This window comes from Pristiophorus japonicus, chromosome 5 (assembly GCF_044704955.1).
Source record: "Pristiophorus japonicus isolate sPriJap1 chromosome 5, sPriJap1.hap1, whole genome shotgun sequence".
In the NCBI taxonomy this organism is placed as follows: domain Eukaryota; kingdom Metazoa; phylum Chordata; class Chondrichthyes; family Pristiophoridae; genus Pristiophorus; species Pristiophorus japonicus.
In genome coordinates this window covers 210,717,018-210,739,552 of record NC_091981.1, presented here as the reverse complement: position 1 = coordinate 210,739,552, position 22,535 = coordinate 210,717,018, and the positions used below count along the sequence as shown (strand labels likewise).

Sequence of the window (22,535 nt, the reverse complement as noted above, 5' to 3'; positions counted from 1 at the left end):
CTAGAGTGATAGGGGATTTGATTGTAAGGGGAATAGATAGGTGTTTCTGCGCCGCAAATGAGACTCCAGGATGGTATGTTGCCTCCCTGGTGCAAGGGTCAAGAATGTCTCTGAGCGACTGCAGTGCATTCTGGAGGGGGAGGGCGGCCAGCTGTTGTGGTCCATATAGGTACCAATGATATAGGTAAAAAAAAATGGGATGAGGTCCTACAAGCTGAATTTAGGGAGCTAGGAGCTAAATTAAAAAGTAGGACCTCAAAGGTAGTAATCTAATGATTGCTACCTGTGCCATGTGCTAGTCAGAGTAGGAATTGCAGGATAGCTCAGATGAATACGTGGCTTGAGGAATGGTGCAAGGGGGAGGGATTCAAATTCCTGGGACATTGGAACCGGTTCTGGGGGAGGTGGAACCAGTACAAACCGGACGGTTTGCACCTGGGCAGGACTGGGACCGATGTCCTAGGGGGAGTGTTTGCTGGTGCTGTTGCGGAGGGTTTAAACTAAAATGGCAGGGGGATGGGAATCTATGCAGGGGGCCAGAGGGAAGTAAAAAGGGGGCAGAAGCAAAAGGTAGGAAGGAGAAAAGCAAGAATGGAGGGCAGGGAAAACAAGGGCAAAAATCAAAAAGGGCCACATTACAACAGAATTCTAAAAAGACAAAGGGCCCAAGATTCCACACGATAAAAAACGGGCGCCCCTCTGAGCTGGGCGCCTGTTTTTCACACCTAAAACGGCGGCGGAAAAAAAATGTGCGATTCTGGAGCGCTTTGCAGCTCCTTGTCTGTTTGGCGCGGCACCCAGGGGGGCGGAGCCTACACTCGCGCCGATTTTGTAAGTGGGAGGGGGCGGGTACTATTTAAATTAGTTGTTTTCCTGCCAACGCTGCGCGTGCGCGTTGGAGCGTTCGCGCACGCGCAGTGTGAAGGAAACATTGACACTCGGCCATTTTTGTAGTTCTTTGTAGCTGTTTAATTTTTGAACATTTTTTAATAAAAGCACATTGCCATCAGCACTGAGGCTTCTTGCAGCCTTCTCACTGTCTCCTTCCCCCCTCCCCCGCGGGAAGAACGGGCGCCTCTCCCCCCCCCCCCCGGCGGGAAGAACGGGTGCCTCCCCCCCCCCGCGGGAAGAACGGGCGCCTCCTCCCCCCCCCACGCGGAAGAACGGGCGCCTCCTCCTCCCCCCCCCCCCCCCCCGTGGGAAGAACGGGCGCCTCAGGCTGACTGCAGCATTCTCCGTAGCTGAAGCACTTTCACACAGGTAGGAAGATGGTTTATTTAATCTTTTCTTTGCTTATAAATGTTTATTCAGGTTGGATTTATTTGTATAATATTTGTAGAAGTATAAATAAGGATTTATTGTAGAATTTAATGACTTCCCTTCCCCCCCCCCTCGTTCCCTACGCCTAATTTGTAACCTGCGCCTGATTTTTTAATGTGTAGAACAGGTTTTTTCAGTTCTACAAAAATCTTCACTTGCTCCATTCTAAGTTAGTTTGGAGTACGTTTTCACTGTGGAAACTTTGAAATCAGGCGTCAGTGGCCGGACACGCCCCCTTTTGAAGAAAAAATTCTGCTCCAAAGTAGAACTGTTCTACCTGACGAGAACTGCAGAAAAAAAAATATGGAGAATTGCGATTTCTAAGATAGTCCGTTCTCCACCAGTTGCTCCTAAAAATCAGGCGCAAATCATGTGGAAGCTTGGGCCCAATGAGTGTTAAAAAAACAAGCCTGAAGGCTCTGAGTCTCAATGCGAGGAGCATTTGTAATAAGGTGGTTGAATTAACTGTACAGATAGATGTTAACGGATATAATGTAATTGGGATTACGGAGACATGGCTCCAGGGTAACCAAGGCTGGGAACTCAATATCCAGGGGTATTCAATATTCACGAAGGATAGACAGGAAGGAAAAGGAGGTGGGGTAGCATTACTGGTTAAATAGGAGATTAATGCAATAGTAAGGAAGGACATTAGTGTGGATGATGTGGAATCTATATGGATAGAGCTGCGAAACACCAAAAGGCAGAAAATGTTAGTGGGAGTTGTGTACAGACCACCAAACAGTAGTAGGGAGGTTGGGAATGACATCAAACAGGAAATTAGGGACGCATGCAATAAGGGTACAGCAGTTATCATGGGTGACTTTAATCTACATATTGATTGGGCTAACCAAATTGGTAGCAATACTGTGGCGAGGACTTCCTGGAGTGTATAAGGGCTGGTTTTCTAGACTAATATGTCGAGGAACCAACTAGAGAGCAGGCCATCCTAGACTGGGTCTTGTGCAACGAGAGAAGATTCATTAGCAATCTGGTCATGTGAGGCCTCTTGGGGAAGAGTGACTATATTCTTCATTTAAGGTGCAGAGTGACACAGTTAATTCAGAGACTAGGGTCCTGAACTTAAAAAAAGGAAACTTCGACAGTATGAGATGTGAATTGGCTAGGATAGATTGGCGAATGATACTTAAAGAGTAGACGGTGCATAGGCAATGGCAGACATTTAAAGATCACATGGATGAACTTCAACAACTGTACATCCCTGTGGCATAAAAATAAAAAAGAGAAGGTGGCTCAGCCGTGGCTAACAAGGGAAATTAGGAAAAGTGTTAAATCCTAGGAAGAGGCATATACATTGGCCAGAAAAAGCAGCAAACCTGAGGACTGGGAGAAATTTAGAATTCAGCAGAGGAGGACTAAGGGTTTAATTAGGAAGGGGAAAATAGAGTATGAGAGTAAGCTTGCTGGAAACATAAACTGACTGCAAACGCTTCTATAGATATGTGAAGAGAAAAAGATTAGTGAAGACTAATGTAGGTCCCTTGCAGTCAGAATCAGGTGAATTCATAATGGGGAACAAAGAAATGGCAGACCAATTGAACAAATACTTTGGTTCTGTCTTCACTAAGGAAGACACGAATAACCTCCTGAAAATACAAGAGGACCGAGGGTCTAGTGAGAAGGGGGAACTGAGGGAAATCTTTATTAGTCAGGAAATGGTGTTAGGGAAATTGAAGGGACTGAAGGCCGATAAATCCCCAGGGACTGATAGTCTGCATCCCAGAGTACTTAAGGAAGTGGCCCTAGAAATAATTGATGCATTGGTGGTCATTTTCCAACATTCCATGGACTCAGGATCAGTTCCTATGGATTGGAGAGTAGCTAATGTAACCCCACTTTTTAAAAAAGGAGGAAGAGAGAAAACAGGGAATTATAGACTGGTTAGCCTGACATCGGTGGTGGGGAAAATGCTGGAATCAATTATTAAAGATGTAATAGCAATGCATTTGGAAAGCAGTGACAGGATTGGTCCAAGTCAGCATGGATTTATGAAAGGGAAATCATGCTTGACAAATCTAGAGTTTTTTGAGGCTGTAACTAGTAGAGTGGATAATGGAGAACCAGTGGATGTGGTGTATTTGGACTTTCAAAAGGCTTTTGACCAGGTCCCACACAAGGGATTAGTGTGCAAAATCAAAGCACACGGTATTGGGGGTAATGTATTGACTTGGATGGAGAAATGGGTGGCAGACAAGAAGCAAAGAGTGGGAATAAACAGGTCCTTTTCAGAATGGCAGACAGTGACTAGTGGGGTGCCGCAGGGTTCAGTGCTGGGACCCCAGCTATTTACAATATACATTAATGATTTAGACGAAGGAATTGAATGTAATATCTCCAGGTTTGCAGATGACACTAAGCTGGGTTACAGGGCGAGCTACGAGGAGGATGCTAAGAGGCTGCAGGGGGACTTGGACAGGTTAGTTGAATGGGCAAATGCATGGCAGATGCAGTATAATCTGGATAAATGTGAGGTTATCCACTTTGGTGGCAAAAACAGGAAGGCAGATTATTATCTGAATGGTGACCGATTAGTAAAAGGGGAGGTGCAATGAGACCTGGGTGTCATGGTACATCAGTCATTGAAGGTAGGCATGCAGGTACAGCAGGCAGTAAAGAAAGCAAATGGCTTGCTGGCCTTCATAGCGAGGGGATTTGAGTATAGGAGCAGGGAGGTCTTGCTGCAGTTGTACAGGGCCTTGGTGAGACCACACCTGGAGTATTGTGTGCAGTTTTGGTCTCCTAATCTGAGAAAGGATGTGCTTGCTATTGAGGGAGTGCAGCGAAGGTTCACCAGACTAATTCCCGGGATGGCAGGACTGACATATGAGGAAAGACTGGATCGGCTAGGCTTATACTCACTGGAATTTAGAAGAATGAGAGGGGATCTCATAGAAACGTATAAAATTCTGATAGGATTGTACAGGTTAGATGCAGGAAGAATGTTCCCGATGTTGGGGAAGTCCAGAACCAGGGGACGCAGTCGTAAGGATAAAGGGTGAACCATATAGGACCGAGATGAGTAGAAACTTTTTCACCCAGAGAGTTGTGAACCTGTGGTATTCTCTGCCACAGAAAGTTGTTGAGTCCAGTTCTTTGGACATATTCAAAAGGGAGTTAGATGTGGCCCTTACAGCTAAAGGGATCAGCGGGTATGGAGAGAAGGCAGGGGTGGGGTACTGAGGTTGCATGATCAGCCATGATCATATTCAATGGCGGGGCAGGCTCGAAGGTCAGAATGGCCTGCTCCTGCACCTATTTTCTATGTTTCTATGTTCACTGTCAGTGCTCCTGTGAAAGTGAGAACAACTTCTGGAGTCAAGGAATGCACAGATAAGCGTGGAAATCCAGAAGTTGTCAATCATTCCTTGCTCCTCCACAGGCTTCTCCATGGAACTCCCCAGAGCCAGCAATCAATTCAAATCACACTGAAAGACGAAAACTTTCCCTATTACACTGTATTGACTGCTGAACACTTGCTCTGGCCTGAAAAACTAATTTAAAAAAAAAATATGCTTAATTTAAAAAATTGTTCATGGTATTTCAGCTTTTACCTTAATCCCATGTGTATGTCCCAATCCTTATTTTGCTCTCTGTAAAATTTATACAAAATTACATTATAATCTGTGTATTTTACTTACTGGTTTGCTGTCTGTGAGAATTCTTCAATGTGTTTGGCAGCTTTACCTGCTTGATGACAACCCTGTTGCTGGATGCTAGAGACTCGCTTGATTTGGCACCAGATTCAGGAGAGCTGAAATTCATGCTGCAGAGATCACTAGATCTTTGTCGGCAGCTTTCTTCGAGGTCAGCTCGCCACCGGCTGCAAATTTCTGGCCATAATCTTAAAATTAGAGTCGGGCCATTCAGGAAGGAAAGCAGTAAGCATTTTTTCCACAGTGGTAGTGGAAATCTGGAACTTTCCCAAAAGGCTGCTGGAACATTTGGAGCTTTCAAGACTGAGTTTGATCGTTTTTTATTATGTAAGGGCAGCAAAGGTACGAAGCAAAGGCAGGTAAATGGAGTTGAGGTACAGATCAGCCATGATCTAATTAAATGGTGCAGCAGATTTGAAGGGCTGAATGGCTTACTCCTGTTCCTAATGTTCTTATGATTTGTGACACATCCTGTCAAATAATAACAGATCAAATAATTAATGTCTTGTATACCCACACTGCGCACCCATGGAATCATAGAACTATACAGCACAGAAGGAGGCCATTAGCCCCATCGTGGCTGTGCCAGCTCTTTCAAAGAGCTACCAATTAGTCCCACTGCCCTGCTCTATCCCCATTGCCCTGCAATTTTTTATCTTCAAGTATATGTACAATTCCCTTGTGAAAGTTATTATTGAATCTGCTTCCACTACCCTTTCAGGTAGTGCATTACAGATCATAACAACTCGCTGTGTAAAACAAGTTCTCATCTCTTTTCTGGTTCTTTTGCTAATTATCTTAAATCTGTGTCCTCTGGTTACTGACCCTCCTGCCAGTAGAAACAATTTCTCCCTATTTACTATCAAAACCACTCATAATTTTGAACAGCTCTATTATATTTCTCCTTAATCTTCTCTGCTCCAAGGAGAACAATCTCAGCTTTTCCAGTCTCTCCACAAACTGAAGCCTATCATCCCTGGTACCATTCTAGTAAATCTCCTCTGCACCCTCTACAAGGCCTTTACATCCTTCCTGAAGTGCTGATCAGACGACACCAGCTGAGGGCTATCCAGTAATTTGTAAAATTTACCATAACTTATTTGCTTTTGTACTCTATGCCTCCATTAATAAATCCGTATGTTTTTTAACAGCTTTATCAACTTGTCCTACCACCTTCAAAGATTTGTATACATAAATCCACAGATCTCTCTGCTCCTGCGCCCCATTTAAAAATTGTACCATTTAGTTTATATTGTCTCTCCTCAGTCTTTCTTCCAAGATCCATCACTTCACACTTATCTGCATTAAATGTAATCTGCCATATGTATACCCACTTCACCAGTCTGTCTATGTCCACCTGAAGTCTGTGACTAACTTCCTCACTCTTTACTACATTTCTGAATTTTGTGTCATTGCAAATTTTAACAATTATGTCCTGTCTACACAACATCAACTGCACTATCCTCATCAACTCTCCGTTACTTCATCAAAGAACTCAATCAAGTTTGTCAGACACGATTTGCCTTTAACAAATTCACGCTGGCTGTCATTTATTAACCCATGCTTTTACCAAGTGACGATTAATTTTGACCCAGATTATTGTCTCTAAAAGTTTCCACATCACCAATGTTAGGCTAACTGGCCTGTAGTTACTGGGTTTATCACTCTCCCCTTTTTGAACAGGGGTGTAACATTTGCAACCCTCCAGTTGTCTAGCCCCATATCCAAGGAGGATTGAAAGATTGGCTAGAGCCTCCGCCATTTCCACCCTTACTTCCCTCAGCAACTGAGGATGTATCCCATCTGGATTGGGTGACTTTTCTACTTTGAGCACAGCCAACCTTTAAAGTAATTTCTCTTTTTATTTTTTTTTCTATCTAATTTCTCTACTATCTCATCCTTTTCTGTGACATTGGCAGCATCCTCTTCTTTAATGAACATAAAATATAGGAACAGGAGTAGGCCATTTGGCCCCTAGAGCCAGGTCTGCCATTCAATAAGATTATGGCTGATCTGATCATGGCCTCAATTCCACTTCCCCGCCCGCTCCCCATAACCCTTGACTCCCTTGACAGATGCTCATTTAGTACCTCAGCCATGCCCTCTGCCTCCATGAGAAGATCTCCTTTTTGGTCTCTAATCCACCCACCCTCCTTTGACTACCCTTTTATTATTTATATGTTTATAACAGACTTTATTTAGTGTTCACTTTTATGTTAGCTGCTAATCTTTTCTCATATACCCTCTTATTTCCTTTTTCAGTTCTCCTCTGCACTTTCTATATTCTGCTTCATTCTCTACTGTATTTTGAATCTGACATTTATCATAAGCCTCCTTTTTCTGTTTAATTTTAATCTCTATATCCTCAGCCATCGAAGGAGCTCTAACTTTGAATGCCTTTCCTTTCCCCCTCATAGAAATGTATATAGTCTGTAGCCAAACTATCACCTCTTTGAAGGCCTCCCATTGCTCATATGCTGTTTTAGCTACTAATCTTTGTTTCCAATCCACTGGGGTCAGATCCCTTTTCAGATCACTGAAATTAGTCCTCTTCCAGTTGAGTATCTTCACCTTCCATTGTTCCTTGTCCCTTTCCATAACTACTGTAAATAACTTAAAATAAGTTTCAAAGAACAAACATATATAAGCTGCATTAGAAAAAGTACTATTGTATGAAATGGGATTTGGCACTTTTTGACAGATCTCAAAAGGAATTAATTTTGTTTAGCTCTCACAAATGGTACTTGCTCACTTCACTCTAAAACATCCCAGACAATATTCTGATGTGACCATCAACTGTTTGTGGATGTCTATGAGAAGTCAAAATTGAAATCATATTTGGCTGTAATCAGCAGTTGTGTACATTTGAGAGGCAGGAGAAGCGTGAGTTTGGGGCTCAGGTGAGGGCCCTGGGGCAGCATGGACCAGCCCACACTGCGATATGTGTGCGCGCTAGGTCCGTGCACCAGAGCTGGTCTCCAGTTAGTCTTGGGTAATCCTTGCCACTGGACCAAGACCGAGCTCTGTCAAGCCCGTGTGGTGGCTGGTGTGCAATGGCCACCACACGTTAAAAAAAATCCACGTACAGGCATCTTCCACCCTTCAACATATAGTTTGGGATCTGGAACATTGAAACACCTATGAACTCATCCCTTTTTGGCATGGAAGCAAGTCATCCTCGTTTCGAGGGACTGCATATGATGATGACATTTGAGCTCCACTTGATCAACCTTCCTGTTCAAGCTGAACCTGTACTTTCTGTTTGACCCTGAACTGAGGCTTATACAATGACCAAGACTGCCTTGTTCCATTTTTAGAATTTCACCTACATTGCTGTTGGTCCCATTATCCACACCTTCATCACTTTGAAGATCAATTTCTCAAATGCCGTCCTTACTAGCCTCCCCATCTCAACCCTTCATAAATTTTAACTAATACAAACTTAAAAGAAAAAAAGTGCAACTGTTGGAAATTTGAAACAAAAACAGAAAGTGCGGGAAATAACACAGCAACTCAGTCAACATCTGTAAAAATAAATGACAATTTAACATTTCAAGTGTGATGATTTGTTCGAGCAGAAAACTGAAAGGTAAGCAAGCATTTCCATACTGGTAGGAAAGGAGGGGGTGTCAACTCCACTTTTTGTAGCAGAGCGGGATCTGCAAAGCATCAGGGATAAAAGGAGCTAGCCGCCAGGAGCTCGGAGCCGACCTGAGAGGGGGACAACCCTGGCGGACATGAGATCCACGGCGACCACATCTGCAGTAAGTATTGGCCGCTCAAAGAACTTTGACTCTGTGTTGATGAGCTGGAATCTGAGCTTCATACACTGCGACACATCAGGGAGGGGGACAGTTACCTGGAGGCAGTCACACCCCTTAGGTTAAATAATTCATAAGAACATAAGAAATAGGAGCAGGAATAGGCCATACGGCCCCTCAAGCCTGCTCCGCCATTTAATACGATCATCGCTGATCTGATCATGGACTCAGGTCCACTTCCCTGCCCACTCCCTATAACCCCTTATTCCCTTATCGGTTAAGAAACTGTATCTCTGTCTTAAATTTATTCCATGACCTAGCTTCCACAGCTCTCTAAGGCAGCGAATTTCACAGATTTACAACCCTCTGAGAAAAGAAATTCCTCCTCATCTCAGTTTTAAATGGGTGGCCCCTTATTCTAAGATTATGCCCCCTATTTCTAGTCTCCCCTATCAGTGGAAACATCCTCTCTGCATCCACCTTGTCAAGCCCCTTCATAATCTTATATATTTCGATAAGATCACCTCTCATTCTTCTGAATTCCAATGAGTAGAGGCCCAACCTACTCAATCTTTCTTCATAAGTCAATCCCCTCATCTCCGGAATGAAACTAGTGAACCTTCTCTGAACTGCCTCCAAAGCAAGTAAATCCTTTCTTAAATATGAAAACCAAAACTGCACGCAGTATTCTAGGTGTGGCCTCACCAATACCCTGTATAACTGTAGCAAGACTTCCCTGCTTTTATACTCCATCCCCAATGCAATAAAGGCCAAGATTCCATTGGCCTTCCTGATCACTCGCTGTACCTGCATACTATCCTTTTGTGTTTCATGCACCAGGACCCCCAGGTCCCGCTGTACTGGAGCGCTTTGCAATTTTTCTCCCATTTAAATAATAACTTGCTCTTTGACTTTTTTTTCTGCCAAAGAGCACAACCTCACACTTTCCAACATTATACTCCATCTGCCAAATTTCTGCCCACTCACAGCCTGTCTACGAACTTTTTCCAGGTTTTTTGTGTCCTCCTCACACATTGCTTTTCCTCCCCACACATTGCTTTTCCTCCCATCTTTGTATCATCAGCAAACTTGGCTACGTTACTCTCGGTCCCTTCATCCAAGTCGTTAATATAGATTGTAAATAGTTGGGGTCCCAGCACTGATCCCTGCGGTACCCCACTAGTTACAGGGAGAGAGAAAACAGGGAATTATAGACCGGTCAGCCTGACATCAGTAGTGGGTAAAATGATGGAATCAATTATTAAGGATGTCATAGCAGGGCATTTGGAAAGAGGTGACATGATAGGTCCAAGTCAGCATGGATTTGTGAAAGGGAAATCATGCTTGACAAATCTTCTGGAATTTTTTGAGAATGTTTCCAGTAGAGTGGACAAGGGAGAACCAGTTGATGTGGTGTATTTGGACTTTCAGAAGGCTTTTGACAAGGTCCCACACAAGAGATTAATGTGCAAAGTTAAAGCACATGGGATTGCTGGTAATGTGCTGACGTGGATTGAGAACTGGTTGGCAGACAGGAAGCAAAGAGTAGGAGTAAATGGGTACTTTTCAGAATGGCAGGCAGTGACTAGTGGGGTACCGCAAGGTTCTGTGCTGGGGTCCCAAATGTTTACATTGTACATTAATGATTTAGACGAGGGAATTAAATGTAGTATCTCCAAGTTTGCGGATGACACTAAGTTGGTTGGCAGTGTGAGCTGCGAGGAGGATGCTATGAGGCAGCAGAGTGACTTGGATAGGTTAGGTGAGTGGGCAAATGCATGGCAGATGAAGTATAATGTGGATAAATGTGAGGTTATCCACTTTGGTGGTAAAAACAGAGAGACAGACTATTATCTGAATGGTGGCAGATTAGGAAAAGGAGAGGTGCAACGAGACCTGGGTGTCATGGTACATCAGTCATTGAAGGTTGGCATGCAGGTACAGCAAGCGGTTAAGAAAGCAAATGGCATGTTGGCCTTCATAGCGAGGGGATTTGAGTACAGGGGCAGGGAGGTGTTACTACAGTTGTACAGGGCCTTGGTGAGGGCACACCTGGAGTATTGTGTACAGTTTTGGTCTCCTAACTTGAGGAAGGACATTCTTGCTATTGAGGGAGTGCAGTGAAGGTTCACCAGACTGATTCCTGGGATGGCGGGACTGACATATCAAGAAAGACTGGATCAACTGGGCTTGTATTCACTGGAGTTCAGAAGAATGAGAGGAGATCTCATAGAAACGTTTAAAATTCTGATGGGTTTAGACAGGTTAGATGCAGGAAGAATGTTCCCAATGTTGGGGAAGTCCAGAACCAGGGGTCACAGTCTGAGGATAAGGGGTAAGCCATTTAGGACCGAGATGAGGAGAAACTTCTTCACCCAAAGAGTGGTGAACCTGTGGAATTCTCTACCACAGAAAGTTGTTGAGGCCAATTCACTAAATATATTCAAAAAGGAGTTAGATGTAGTCCTTACTACTAGGGGGATCAAGGGGTATGGCGAGAAAGCAGGAATGGGGTACTGAAGTTGCATGTTCAGCCATGAACTCATTGAATGGCGGTGCAGGCTCGAAGGGCCGAATGGCCTACTCCTGCACCTATTTTCTATGTTTCTATATTTCTGTGTTACTGATTGCCAACCCGAGAATTAACCATTTATCCTGACTCTCTGTTTTCTGTTAGTTAACTAATCCTCTATCCATGCTAATATATTACCCCCAGCCCCGTGAACTTTTATCTTATGCAGTAACCTCTTATGTGGCACCTTGTCAAATGCGTTCTGGAAGTCCAAATACACCATATCCACTAGTTCCCCTTTATCCACCCTGTTCGTTACATCCTCAAAGAATTCCAGCAAATTTGTCAAATATGACTTCCCCTTCATAAATCCATGTTGACTCTGCCTGACTGAATTATGCTTTTCCAAATGTCCTGCTACTGCTTCTTTAATAATGGATTCCAGCATTTTCCCCAACGGCAGATGTCAGGCTAACTGGTCTATAGTCTTCTGCTTTTTGTCTGCCTCCTTTTTTAAATAGGGGCATTACACTTGCAGTTTTCCAATCTACTCGGACCTCCCCAGAATCTAGGAAATTTTGGTAAATTACAACCAATGCATCCACTATCCCTCCCGTTACTTCTCTTAAGATCCTAGGAAGCAAGCCATCAGGTCCAGAGGATTTATCCACCTTTAGTCTTATTATCTTATTACCACCTCCTTAGTGATTGTGATTGTGTTAAGTTTCTCCCCCCCTATAGCCCCTTGACTATGCACTGTTGGGATATTTTTGTGTCCTCTACCGTAAAGACTGATTAAAAAATATTTGTTCAGAGTTTCTGTCATCTCCAGGTTCCCCATCACTAATTCCCTGGTCTTGTCCTCTAAGGGACCAGCATTTAGTTTAGCCACTCTTTTGCTTCTTATATACCTATAGAAACTCTTGCTATCTGTTTTTATATTTCGTGCTGGTTTACTTTCATAGTCTAACTTCCCTTTCTTAATTATTTTTTTAGTCATTCTTTGTTGGCTTTTAAAAGCTTCTGAATCTTCTGTCCTCCCACTAGTTTTGGCCACTTTGTATGCCCTTGTTTTTAATTGGATTGCACCCTTTATTCCTTTAGTTAGCCACAGATGGCTATCTTTTCTTTTACACCCTTTCCTCCTCACTGGAATATAATTTTCTGAGAGTTATGAAATATCTCCTTAAATGTACACCACTGTTCATCAACCGCCCCAGTTTCTGATACATTCTTATGTTTATAGATTCTAGTCCCTTCCTGGTTTTCGTTTCCCACAATGCTCTATTGCCTACACCTTGTTCTTTGAGCTTTTAGATTTCTGCTCACCTGAACCCTCCCCCCCACTAATTAATTTAAAGCTCCCTCTGCAGACCTAGTTATTTGGTTCACTAGACCCAGCACGTTCCAAGTGGAGTCCGTCCCGACAGAATAGCTCCCTCTTAGCCCAGTACCGATGCAAAATATTTGTTCAAAGTCTCTGCCATTTCCCTGTTCCCCATTATTAATTCCCCCGTCTCATCCTCTAAAGGACCAATGTTTACTTTAGCTACTCTCTTCCTTTTTATATACCTGTAGAAGCTCTTACCATCTGTTTTTATATTTCTTGCTAGTTTACTCGCATAATCGATCTTCTCTTTATTATTTTTTTAGTCGTGCTTTGCCGGTTTAAAAAGAATTCCCAATTCTCTGGCCTCCCACTAATCTTGGCAACATTGTATGTCCTTGTTTTCAATTTGATACCATCCTTTAGTTTCTTAGTTAGCCACTTCCATTAAAGTCTTTCCTTCTCACTGGAATATATTTTTGTTATGATCTACCAAAATTCCCTGGATTCTGGAGAAGTCGCAACTGATTGGAAAACTGCAAATGTAACGCCTCTATTTAAAAAAAAAAAGGAGGCAGACAGAAAGCAGGAAATTATATGCCATTGGGGAAAATGCTGGAGTCCATTAGTAAGGAAGCAATAGCAGGACATTTGGAAAAGCATAATACAGTCAAGCAGAGTCAGCATGGTTTTATGAAAGGGAAATTATGTTTGACAAATTTGCTGGCGTTCTTTTAGGATGTAATGAGCAGGGTGGATGAGGGGAAACCAGTCGATGTGTGTTTGGATTTTCAGTAGGCATTCGATAAGGTGCCACATAAAAGGTTACTGCACAAGATATGAGCTCACGGGGTTGGAGGTAATATATTAGCATGGATAGAGGATTAGCTAACTAACAGAAAACAGAGAGTCAGGATAAATGGGTCATTTTCTAGTTGGCAAATTGTAACTAGTGGGGTGCCACAGGGATTGGTGCTGAGGCCTCAACTATTTACAATCTACATTAATAACTTGGATGAAGGGACAGAATGTAATGTAGCCAAATTTGCTGATGATACAAAGATGGGTGGGAAAGCAAGTTGTGAGGAGGACACAAATCATCTGCAAAGGGATATAGACAGGCTAAGTGAGTAGGCAAACATTTGTCAGATGGAGTATAATGTGGGAAAATGTGAGGTTATCCATTTCGGCAGGAAAAATAAAAAAGCAAATTATTATTTAAATGGAGAAAAATTACTAAGTGCTGCAGTACAGAGGGATCCGGGGTCCTTATACATGAAACACAAAAATTTAGTATGCAGGTACAGCAAGTAATCAGGAAGGCAAATTGAATGGTGGCCTTTATTGTAAGGGGGATGGAGTATAAAAGCAGGAAAGTCTTGCTACAATTGTACAGGGCATTGGTGAGACCACACCTGGAGTACTGTGTACAGTTTTGGTCTCCTTATTTAAGGAAGGATATACTAGCATTGGAGGCAGTTCAGAGAAGGTTCACTAGATTGATTCCTGAGACGCAGTACAACGGGACCTGGGGGTACTTGTGTATGAAACACCAAAGGTTAGTATGCAGGTACAGCAAGTGATCAGGAAGGGCAATGGTATCTTGGCCTTAATTGCAAAGGGGATGGAGTATAAAAGCAGGGAAGTCTTACTACATCTATGTAAGATATTGGCGAGGCCACACCTGGAATACTGCGTGCAGTTTTGGTTTCCATAATTACGAAAGGATATACTTGCTTTGGAGGCTGGTCAGAGAAGGTTCAATAGATTGATTCTGGGCATGAGGGGATTGACATGAGGAAAGGTTAAGTAGGTTGGGCCTCTACTCATTGGAATTCAGAAGAATGAGAGGTGATCTTAGCGAAACGTATAAGATTATGAGGGGGCTTGACAAGGTGGATGAAGAGAGGATGTTTCCACTGATGGGGGAGACTAGAACTAGGGGGCATGATCTTAGAATAAGGGGCCGCCATTTAAAGCAGAGATGAGGAGAAATTTCTTCTCTCAGAGGTTGTAAATCTGGAATTCGCTGATGCAGAGAGCTGTGGAAGCTGGGACATTGAATAAAGTTAAGACAGAAATAGACAATTTCTTAAACAATAATGGGATAAGGGGTTATGGGGAGCAGGCAGGGAAGTGGAGCTGAGTCCATGATCAGATCAACCATGGTCTTATTGAATGGCAGAGCAGCCCGAGGGGCCGTATGGCCTACTCCTGTTCCTATTTCTTATGTTCTCATGAAGGGGTTGACTTATGAAGAATGGTTCAGCAGGTTGGGCCTATACTTATTGGAGTTTAGAAGAATGAGAGGTGATCTTATTGAAACCTACAAGATACTGAGGGGGTTCAACAAGGTAGATGCAGAGAGGATGTTTCCACTCATGGGGGAATCTAGAACTAGGGGGCATAGTTTAAGAATAAGGGGTCGCTCATTTAGAACTGAGATGAGGAGGAATTTGTTTGCGGGTCGTAAATCTGTGGAATTCTCTGTCCCAGACGGCTGTGGAGGCTGGGTCATTGAATATATTTAAGGTGGAGATATACAGATTGTTGAGCGATTAAAGGGTTATGGGGAGTGGGCAGGGAAGTGGAACTGAGCCCAAGATCAGATCAGCCATGATCTTATTAAATGGCGGAGCAGGTTCGAGGGGTCAAATGGCCTGCACCCATTTCTTATGTTGTTGTTATTCTTATGTATCAGAGCCTCTGAAATGTCCTCCTTTTCCTTCAGCTGAGCTTCCCATGAGCATTGATCAAACTGACTCTTAACTGTGTCTGCCCCTTTTCCTGTCCCGCTGCTCTCCGTCCTTCCTTCTCCTTTCACGTAAACAGGTTTCCCTTTGTCCTCACCTTCCATCCCACAATCACCCATATTTGCCAGATTACCTTCCACCAGTTATAACATGATTGCGCCACCAAGCACGTCTTCTCTCCCTCACCACTTTCTGAGGGGATAATTCCCTCTGGGATAAAATATATTACTGGTAACACATCAAATTCCTGCAAAGTAAATATTTTGTTTCTCTGAATGAATAAGATTAAATTAATATCTGAACATGTCTCTCTCTTAGGCAGTACGTCGGAGTCGAAGACGACTTGCTTCCACACTAAAAATGAGTTCTCAGCTGACTGAGTCCAATGCAGGACCTACAGTCTCTGTCACAGGTAGGGTAGATGGTGGTTGACGGGGCCAGTGGGTGGGGTGCTTCAGTTGTCGTGCACTCCTTCCGCTGTTTGCGCTTGGCTTCCGCTTGCACCCGGCGAAGAGAGTCGAGGTGTTTGGCACCTTCCCGGATGCTTCTCCTCCATTTTGAGCAGTCTTGGACCAAGGATTCCCAGGTGTGGGTGGAGATGTTGTATTTTTTCAAGGAGGCTTTGAGGATGTCCTTGAAGCATTTCCTCTGTCCACCTGGGCTCACTTGCCGTGTAGGAGCTCCGACTAAAGTGCTTGTTTTGGGAGTCTCATATCGGGAATGCGGATGATGTGGCTCGTCCATCGGAGCTGATCGAGCATGGTCAGTGCTTCGATGCCGGGGATGTTGGCCTGAACGAGAACACTGACGTTGATGCGCCTATCCTGCCAATGGATTTAGCAGGATCTTGCAGAGGCAGCCTAGATGGTGCTTCTCCAGTGCTTTGAGGTGCCTGCTGTACATGCTCCAGATACCATGGGCCCAAATTTGGCCCACCCGTTTTTTTCGGCGCACTTACCGGAGATGCGCCGACTTCCTAGGGTGAAAACGGCACTGAAAAGATCTTCCCGGATTCTGGCCGCTCTGTGGCCTCTCCCATGGCATGGCGCGGCGTGGTCTGTCCATTAGGGGGCGGAGCTAGGGCCTTGAGTGAAAAACAGTGCCGGCAGCTCAACGCATGCGCACTGGAGGTTTTGCGCATGCGCAGTAGCTCCTGCCCCCAGCCATGCTGCAGCGTGGGACCTGATGCATCCCGCCCCTATCCCAGGCCGAGTTGCCTCAAGATACGCACCGGGCTGGCTGCCGGAATAGAGAGTGAAGGTCAGACCGCCGGAATAGAGAGTGAGGGTCAGACCGCCGGAATAGAGAGTGAGGGTTAGACCGCCGGAATAGAGAGTGAGGGTCAGACCGCTGCAATAGAGAGTGATGGTCAGTCAGGGAGAGAGTCATTTCCCTGTGTTCTCCCGCACGGTCGTCCCGCCCGCACCTATCCCCGGCTGAGTGGCCTCTCGCACCGGCCAGCCCACTGACTTCCCGGGCCCGAGTTAGGAAGGTAGGACTTAAGTTTTATTTTTTATTTCTTCTTGATGGTTTTTATGCTTCTTGAATGTTGTTGTGCTTTGTTTAGTGCTTTGTAAGGTCTTCTCCGCTTCCCTTCCCGTCCCTATCTCTGGCTACCTGCGCTGATTTCTTAATTCTCCGCAAGGGTTTTCTGTGCAGCCACAAGTGGCCACATATGCTGGCCTGTTAGTTTGGAGCAACTATTAGCTGTCCAAAGTGGCTTAAATGGCCAAAACTGGCATAGGTGGCTGGTAACGCCCCCTTTGAAAAAAACTAAATGAAAAAAATCCTAATTAACTCACTTACACTGGCGCAAATTGAATGTGCAAAATGGAGGTTTTTAAGATACTCCAGAAAAATCAAGTGCTCCAAAAAAGAACGGAGCCACTCCTGGCCAATTTTGGGCCCCAAGTAACTGAACATAGACTTCTGATGGCTGACCTGTTTGTCAAATGATTCTGCTGCTCTTTTCTTTCCGAAGTGAGATCTTCAGAACAATTGAACGCAAGTTGCTATTCTAAAATGTTGTGAGTAAATGCAAGTTCTTTTTCTAGGTACTGGTTTGATAAGATTAAAAATATTGTTAAATAATTGTAATTTGGTACCTACGTTACTTTTTGAAAAATTCTGTCAAACATTTGCATAGTGCATTTAGCAGTGTTTTTCTGATAGGTTTCTCAAACTCTCTTGTAATAACATGCCTATTGCATTGGGAATGTTTGTTTTATATATTAATGACTAGTTGAAATATAACCATTTTATTTTCATTTTATGTCTTCTTACATGTCTCTGCAACACCGTTCTGCACTTCATTCAAGTTTGTGCCAACGACTATATACGACAGTAGCGCGATTCCACTGCAGCATCCTACTTTGCCTTTACAGTTACTGTCTAGTCTCTGCTTATACCTCCATGCAGGAGATTACAATTCCTCCTAAATCACCCGATAACACACCTTCAGCCCTGCGAGTATCTACCGCCACAGATGTGTTTCTGTGCGCCGTGCTGACAGTGCCATGCTTAAACTGTGACAAGATACTGCAGGCACAGAATGTCCGTCACCATAGGGCCCTGCATCGCACACTTGGCATACTGCAGTACAGTGCGGGCCACCACCCAATCAGCCTGCTCTCCCTCCGACTCCGCCGGCGCAGCATCATTGCCAAGAGGATGCAATCCAAGAAATGGAGCCTGCTGGAGCTGCAGAAGATCAATTTCGCGTACGAGATGGTAAAGTCACACCAGACGTCAACGTGGCCGTTTCTAAGTGAAAAGCCCATCGTGTGTACTGATGAAGTCCCACTGTCCCTAAGACCGTCTAGGCATGCCTGCATAAAATCCCTCGGGATCTGTCAGGACAGGAATGCTCTTTGGAAATCCCAGATGGAAGAAACTTATGTTTTTAATGATTGTTACGGTGGCCGCGGCAATGCGTGGTTCATCGGACTCTTCGATGGCTATCATGGAATGTCTGCGGCACAGTTCGCTTCCCAGGATCTGCCTGTTCTGATCCTACAACAACTGGCAATGGCCGGACATTCCTATGCGCTGTCCGACAAACAACGAGCGCATCTCTCCGGGTACAAACCGCTCTTTTCTGAAAGCATCGCTGAGGATTCGCACATTGCTCCGCTCTCTTCAGCGACAGCCAAGAGCAAAGGCACAAAAGACCACCTTTATCGATCGATCCACGTGGCTTTTGCTAAAGCCTTTTTGAAAATGGACAGAATATTGCGGCTGGGGCGTAATGAAAGTTCAAAGGTCCGATGGAGTGGCTGTACAGCTACCACCTGTCTACTCGAACCCGCAGTTTCCCAATCCCGGAACACAACTGAAGCAAGTGAGGGCAGTGCTGAGCGCACCTCGGAAGACAGTATGTGTGAAATGGGGACATTGCACATCGCTAATGCAGGTAAGATGGTAACTGAACAAATAGCCGGCTGGTCGCTTTTGAATTTTTTTATTAAAAGAGGCTGGTTTGTAACACATCCAGTCAATTGTTGCTGTTGCAACAGATCAATTAATGTGTGCCTTGTATACCCATGCTGTTAATCTAGCTCAATAACTAACATTTATAAGCTGCATTGTATGAAATGAGATTTGGCAACTTTTGACTGGTCTCAAAGGGACTTCATTGCGCTTGGTTCTCACAACTGGTAATTCTTCACTCTAAAACATCTCAGACAATATTCTGCTGTGACCATTCACTTTCTGTGCATGTATACGAGAAGACATATACTGGTCCAGATGGCTTGCATCCCAAGAAATGGAGCTCACTGGAGCCTCGCTATGGGAAGTTGGGGTGGAGATAGCAGAAGGGCTGCCATAATCTTCCAATCTTTCCTAGATGCGGGGGAGGTGCCAGAGGATTGGAAAGTGACACCCTTGTTCAAGAAAGGGTGAAAGGACATTCCTAGTCACTGTAGGCCGGTCAGTTTAACATCAGTGGTGGGTGAGGTTTTAGAAACAATAATCACAGAAAAAATTAACAGGAGAGGTTTAAGTTAATTAATGAGAGCCAGCACAGATTTGTAAAAGGCAGATCATGTTTGACTAATCTAATTGAATTTTTTGATGAAGTAACAGAGAAGGTTGATGAAGGGAATACAGTGGATGTTTTCTGTATGGATTTTAAGAAAGCGTTTGACAAAGTACCACATAAAAGGCTGGTTAACAAAATTGAGGCACGTGGAATAGTGGGGGTCACTGTTAACTTGGATAAGAAATTGGCCTAAGGACAGTAAACAGCAGGTCGTGGTAAATGGTTGTTTTTCAGAATGCAGGATGGTAGACAGTGGTGTTCCCCAAGGGTCAGTGCAAGGACCACTGCTTTTTTTATATATATAAATGACTTGGTGATTGGAATACAGAGTAAAATTTCAAAATTTGCCAATGATATCAAACTTGGAGGTGTGGCAAACAGTGAGGGTAACCAATTGTCTGCAACAGGACATAGATAGGTGGGCAGACAAGTGACAGATGGAATTTAATATAGAGAAGTGTGAGATGATGCATTTTGGCAGAAGGGATAGGGAGAGGCAATATAGACTTAATAGCACAGTTCTAAAGAGTGTGCAGGGATAGAGGGACCTGGGGCACATGTACATAGATCCTCAAAGGTGACAGGACATATTGAGAGAATAGTTAGCAAAGCATATGGGATCTTGGGCTTCATAAATAGAGGCATTGGGAAGTTATGCTGAACCTTTATAAAAGTCTGGTTAGGCCACAACTAGAGTATTGTGTCCAGTTTTGGTCACCACACTTAAGGAAGGATGTAAAGGTCCTTGAGAGGGTGCAGAGGAGATTTACCAGAATGGTTCCAGGGATGAGAGATTTTAGCTACAAGGTTAGATTGGAGAGGCTGGGGTTGTTCTCCTTGAAGCAAAGAAGGTTGAGGGGAGATTTGATAGTGTACAAGATTAAGACGGGTTTAGATAAGGTAGACAGAGAAAGGCTGTTCCTATTAGCTGATGATACAAGGACTAGGGGACACAGATTTAAGGTTTTGTGAGGATGTGCAGTGGTAATGACCTCGAACTCGTTGCCGATGAAGGTGGTGGAAGCGGAGACAATCAATGATTTCAAATGGAAATCGGATAGGCGCTTGTGGGAAATAAACTTGCACGGCCAAGGGGATAAAGCGGGGGAATGGGACTGACTGGGATTGCTCTACAGCGAGCTGACATGGACTTGATAGGTCGAATGGCCTCATTCTGTACCGTTATGACTTTAAGACTATATGACAAAATTGAAATCATATTATTTGGTTGTAATCAGCAATTATGTACATTCGACTCCCACTGGATCAACCTTCCTGCTTGGCTGAACCTGGGGTGTGCAACCTGTACTTTCTATTTGACCATGAACTGAGCCTTATATAATGACCATGACTGTCTTGTTCGATTTCTAGAACTTCATCTACATTGCTATTGGTCCCATTATCCCTTCATCACTTTGAAGATCAATTTCTCAAATACTGGCCATACTAGCCTCCCCATCTCCACCCTTCATAAACTTTAGCTAATTCAAAATAAAAAGAATTAAAAACTGCAACTGGTGGGAACTTTAAACAAAAACAGGAAGTGCTGGCCATAACTCAATTAACACCTGTAATATAAAGACAATTTAATGTTTCAGATGTGACCATTTGTTAGAGCAGAAAAATGAAAGTTAAGCAAGCATGTCTGTATTGTTGGTAAAAGAGGGGTTGCTAACTCGACTTTTTGTATCGGAGCTTCGGAAATGTCCATTTTACTCAGCTGAGGTGAGTTCTTGCATTGGTCGATATGACTCGACTGTGTCTGCTCTTTTCCCCGTCCCTCTGCTCTCAATTCTTCCTTCTCCTTCCACTGAAACAGGTTTCCCTTTGTCCTCACTTTCCATACCACGATCGCCCATATTTGTCAGATCACCTTCCACCAGTTACATGATTCCACCACCAAGCGCATCTTCCTTTCATCTCCACTTTTTGAAGGGATGATTTCCTTTGGGATTAAAAGAGAAAATGCTTCAAACACTCAGCACGTCGGGCAGCCTCAGTGGGGAAAAGATCATAGACCTGCAATGTTAACCTAACTTGATGCTGTCTGACCTGCTGAGTGCTTTCAGAATTTTCTGATTTTTATTTCAGATTTCCAACATCTGCGGTACTTTGCTTTTTGTTTTATTTTTCCTCTTCCACCACTCCTTGCAGCGTAACTGTGGCAGATACAATATCTGTTCATTCACTCCTTTGTGCAAGGTAGCAATTTAGTGTACTTCCTCCAATCTTCTGCACTGTATTTGTTGCTCACTGTGTGGTTCCCTATACTGTAGGGTGTTCGTTTTACACTCTACCTTGATTTGTAGACCTGGGAAATTACAGGAAAGAACTACACGTAACGCAAAGTTTAGGCTTAACCCAATTGTTAGTTTTATTACGCAAAAAGCAACTAAAAATTACAGAACAAGACTTCTGAGAGAATTGACCGAAGACATACAATCACCCGTCCAGTTATTTGCTGTTGGCGTCGATTGTAGGCTCGTGGTTGTTGGTTTCGTGACCGGTTCCGATGTTCCCGTTTTCTGGTCGTTTTCTTCCTTCTGTTCCCTTCTTTCTTCTTTTCCTTTTTCCGTCTTGAGCTGCTTCCAGCTCGTACATATATATCCATTTTATGAATAAATGTCTTGCTGGGCTGGGTTTTCCGTTAATGCGTCTGGATCGGTTTTGTTGTTTGTGGTGATGTGTTTGACTGGTTGTGGTGATGGGTCTGGATGTCCACAATTTGCACACGGAGTCGACAGGGGCAAAAGATAACTCCTTATCTTTAGTTCCCCGTTATCCAAAAATGCACGCCTTGTGGGATCCTTTGTTGTCCTGGTTTCTTGCAGACTTGTAGTCGCTATAGGCGACTGTTTTTCCCCCTCCGGCCCATCAATCCAGGGGCTCCTTGGTTAGATTGTATCAATCCCTTTGTTTTGATGCATAATCAGGTCTAGCTCCTGACCGCAGAGATTGTTTCTAATCGGTGATGAGTCACCACCTGCCCCAGGCTGGCGCCTTTTTCTCCCCCACCCAGTCAGTCCCAAAAGTTTGTTCTAAACCATTTTTAGTTTGTGGCCTCTTCTTGTGCCTTTTTGTGAAAGTGTGTAAACCTTACAATACACTGGGAAGATCAGATGCAAATTAGACAATTGCTTTGCTGA

General features: G+C 43.9%; 1 protein-coding gene across 2 annotated transcripts in view; it reads left to right on the top strand.

Moving 5' to 3' along the window:
- LOC139263953 (protein phosphatase 2C-like domain-containing protein 1) overlaps positions 1 to 22,535 on the top strand; it is a 45,762-nt gene that overhangs the window by 2,869 nt on the left and 20,358 nt on the right. The window contains exon 2 of one of the 2 annotated variants that reach the window (XM_070880043.1): positions 17,666 to 18,759. In XM_070880043.1, the coding sequence (XP_070736144.1) occupies positions 17,760 to 18,759 (1,000 nt within the window). In that variant the 5' untranslated portion in view covers positions 17,666 to 17,759. Of the gene's footprint in view, positions 1 to 17,611; positions 18,760 to 22,535 lie in introns of those variants that run through there. The other variant, XM_070880042.1, reaches the window with a different exon arrangement.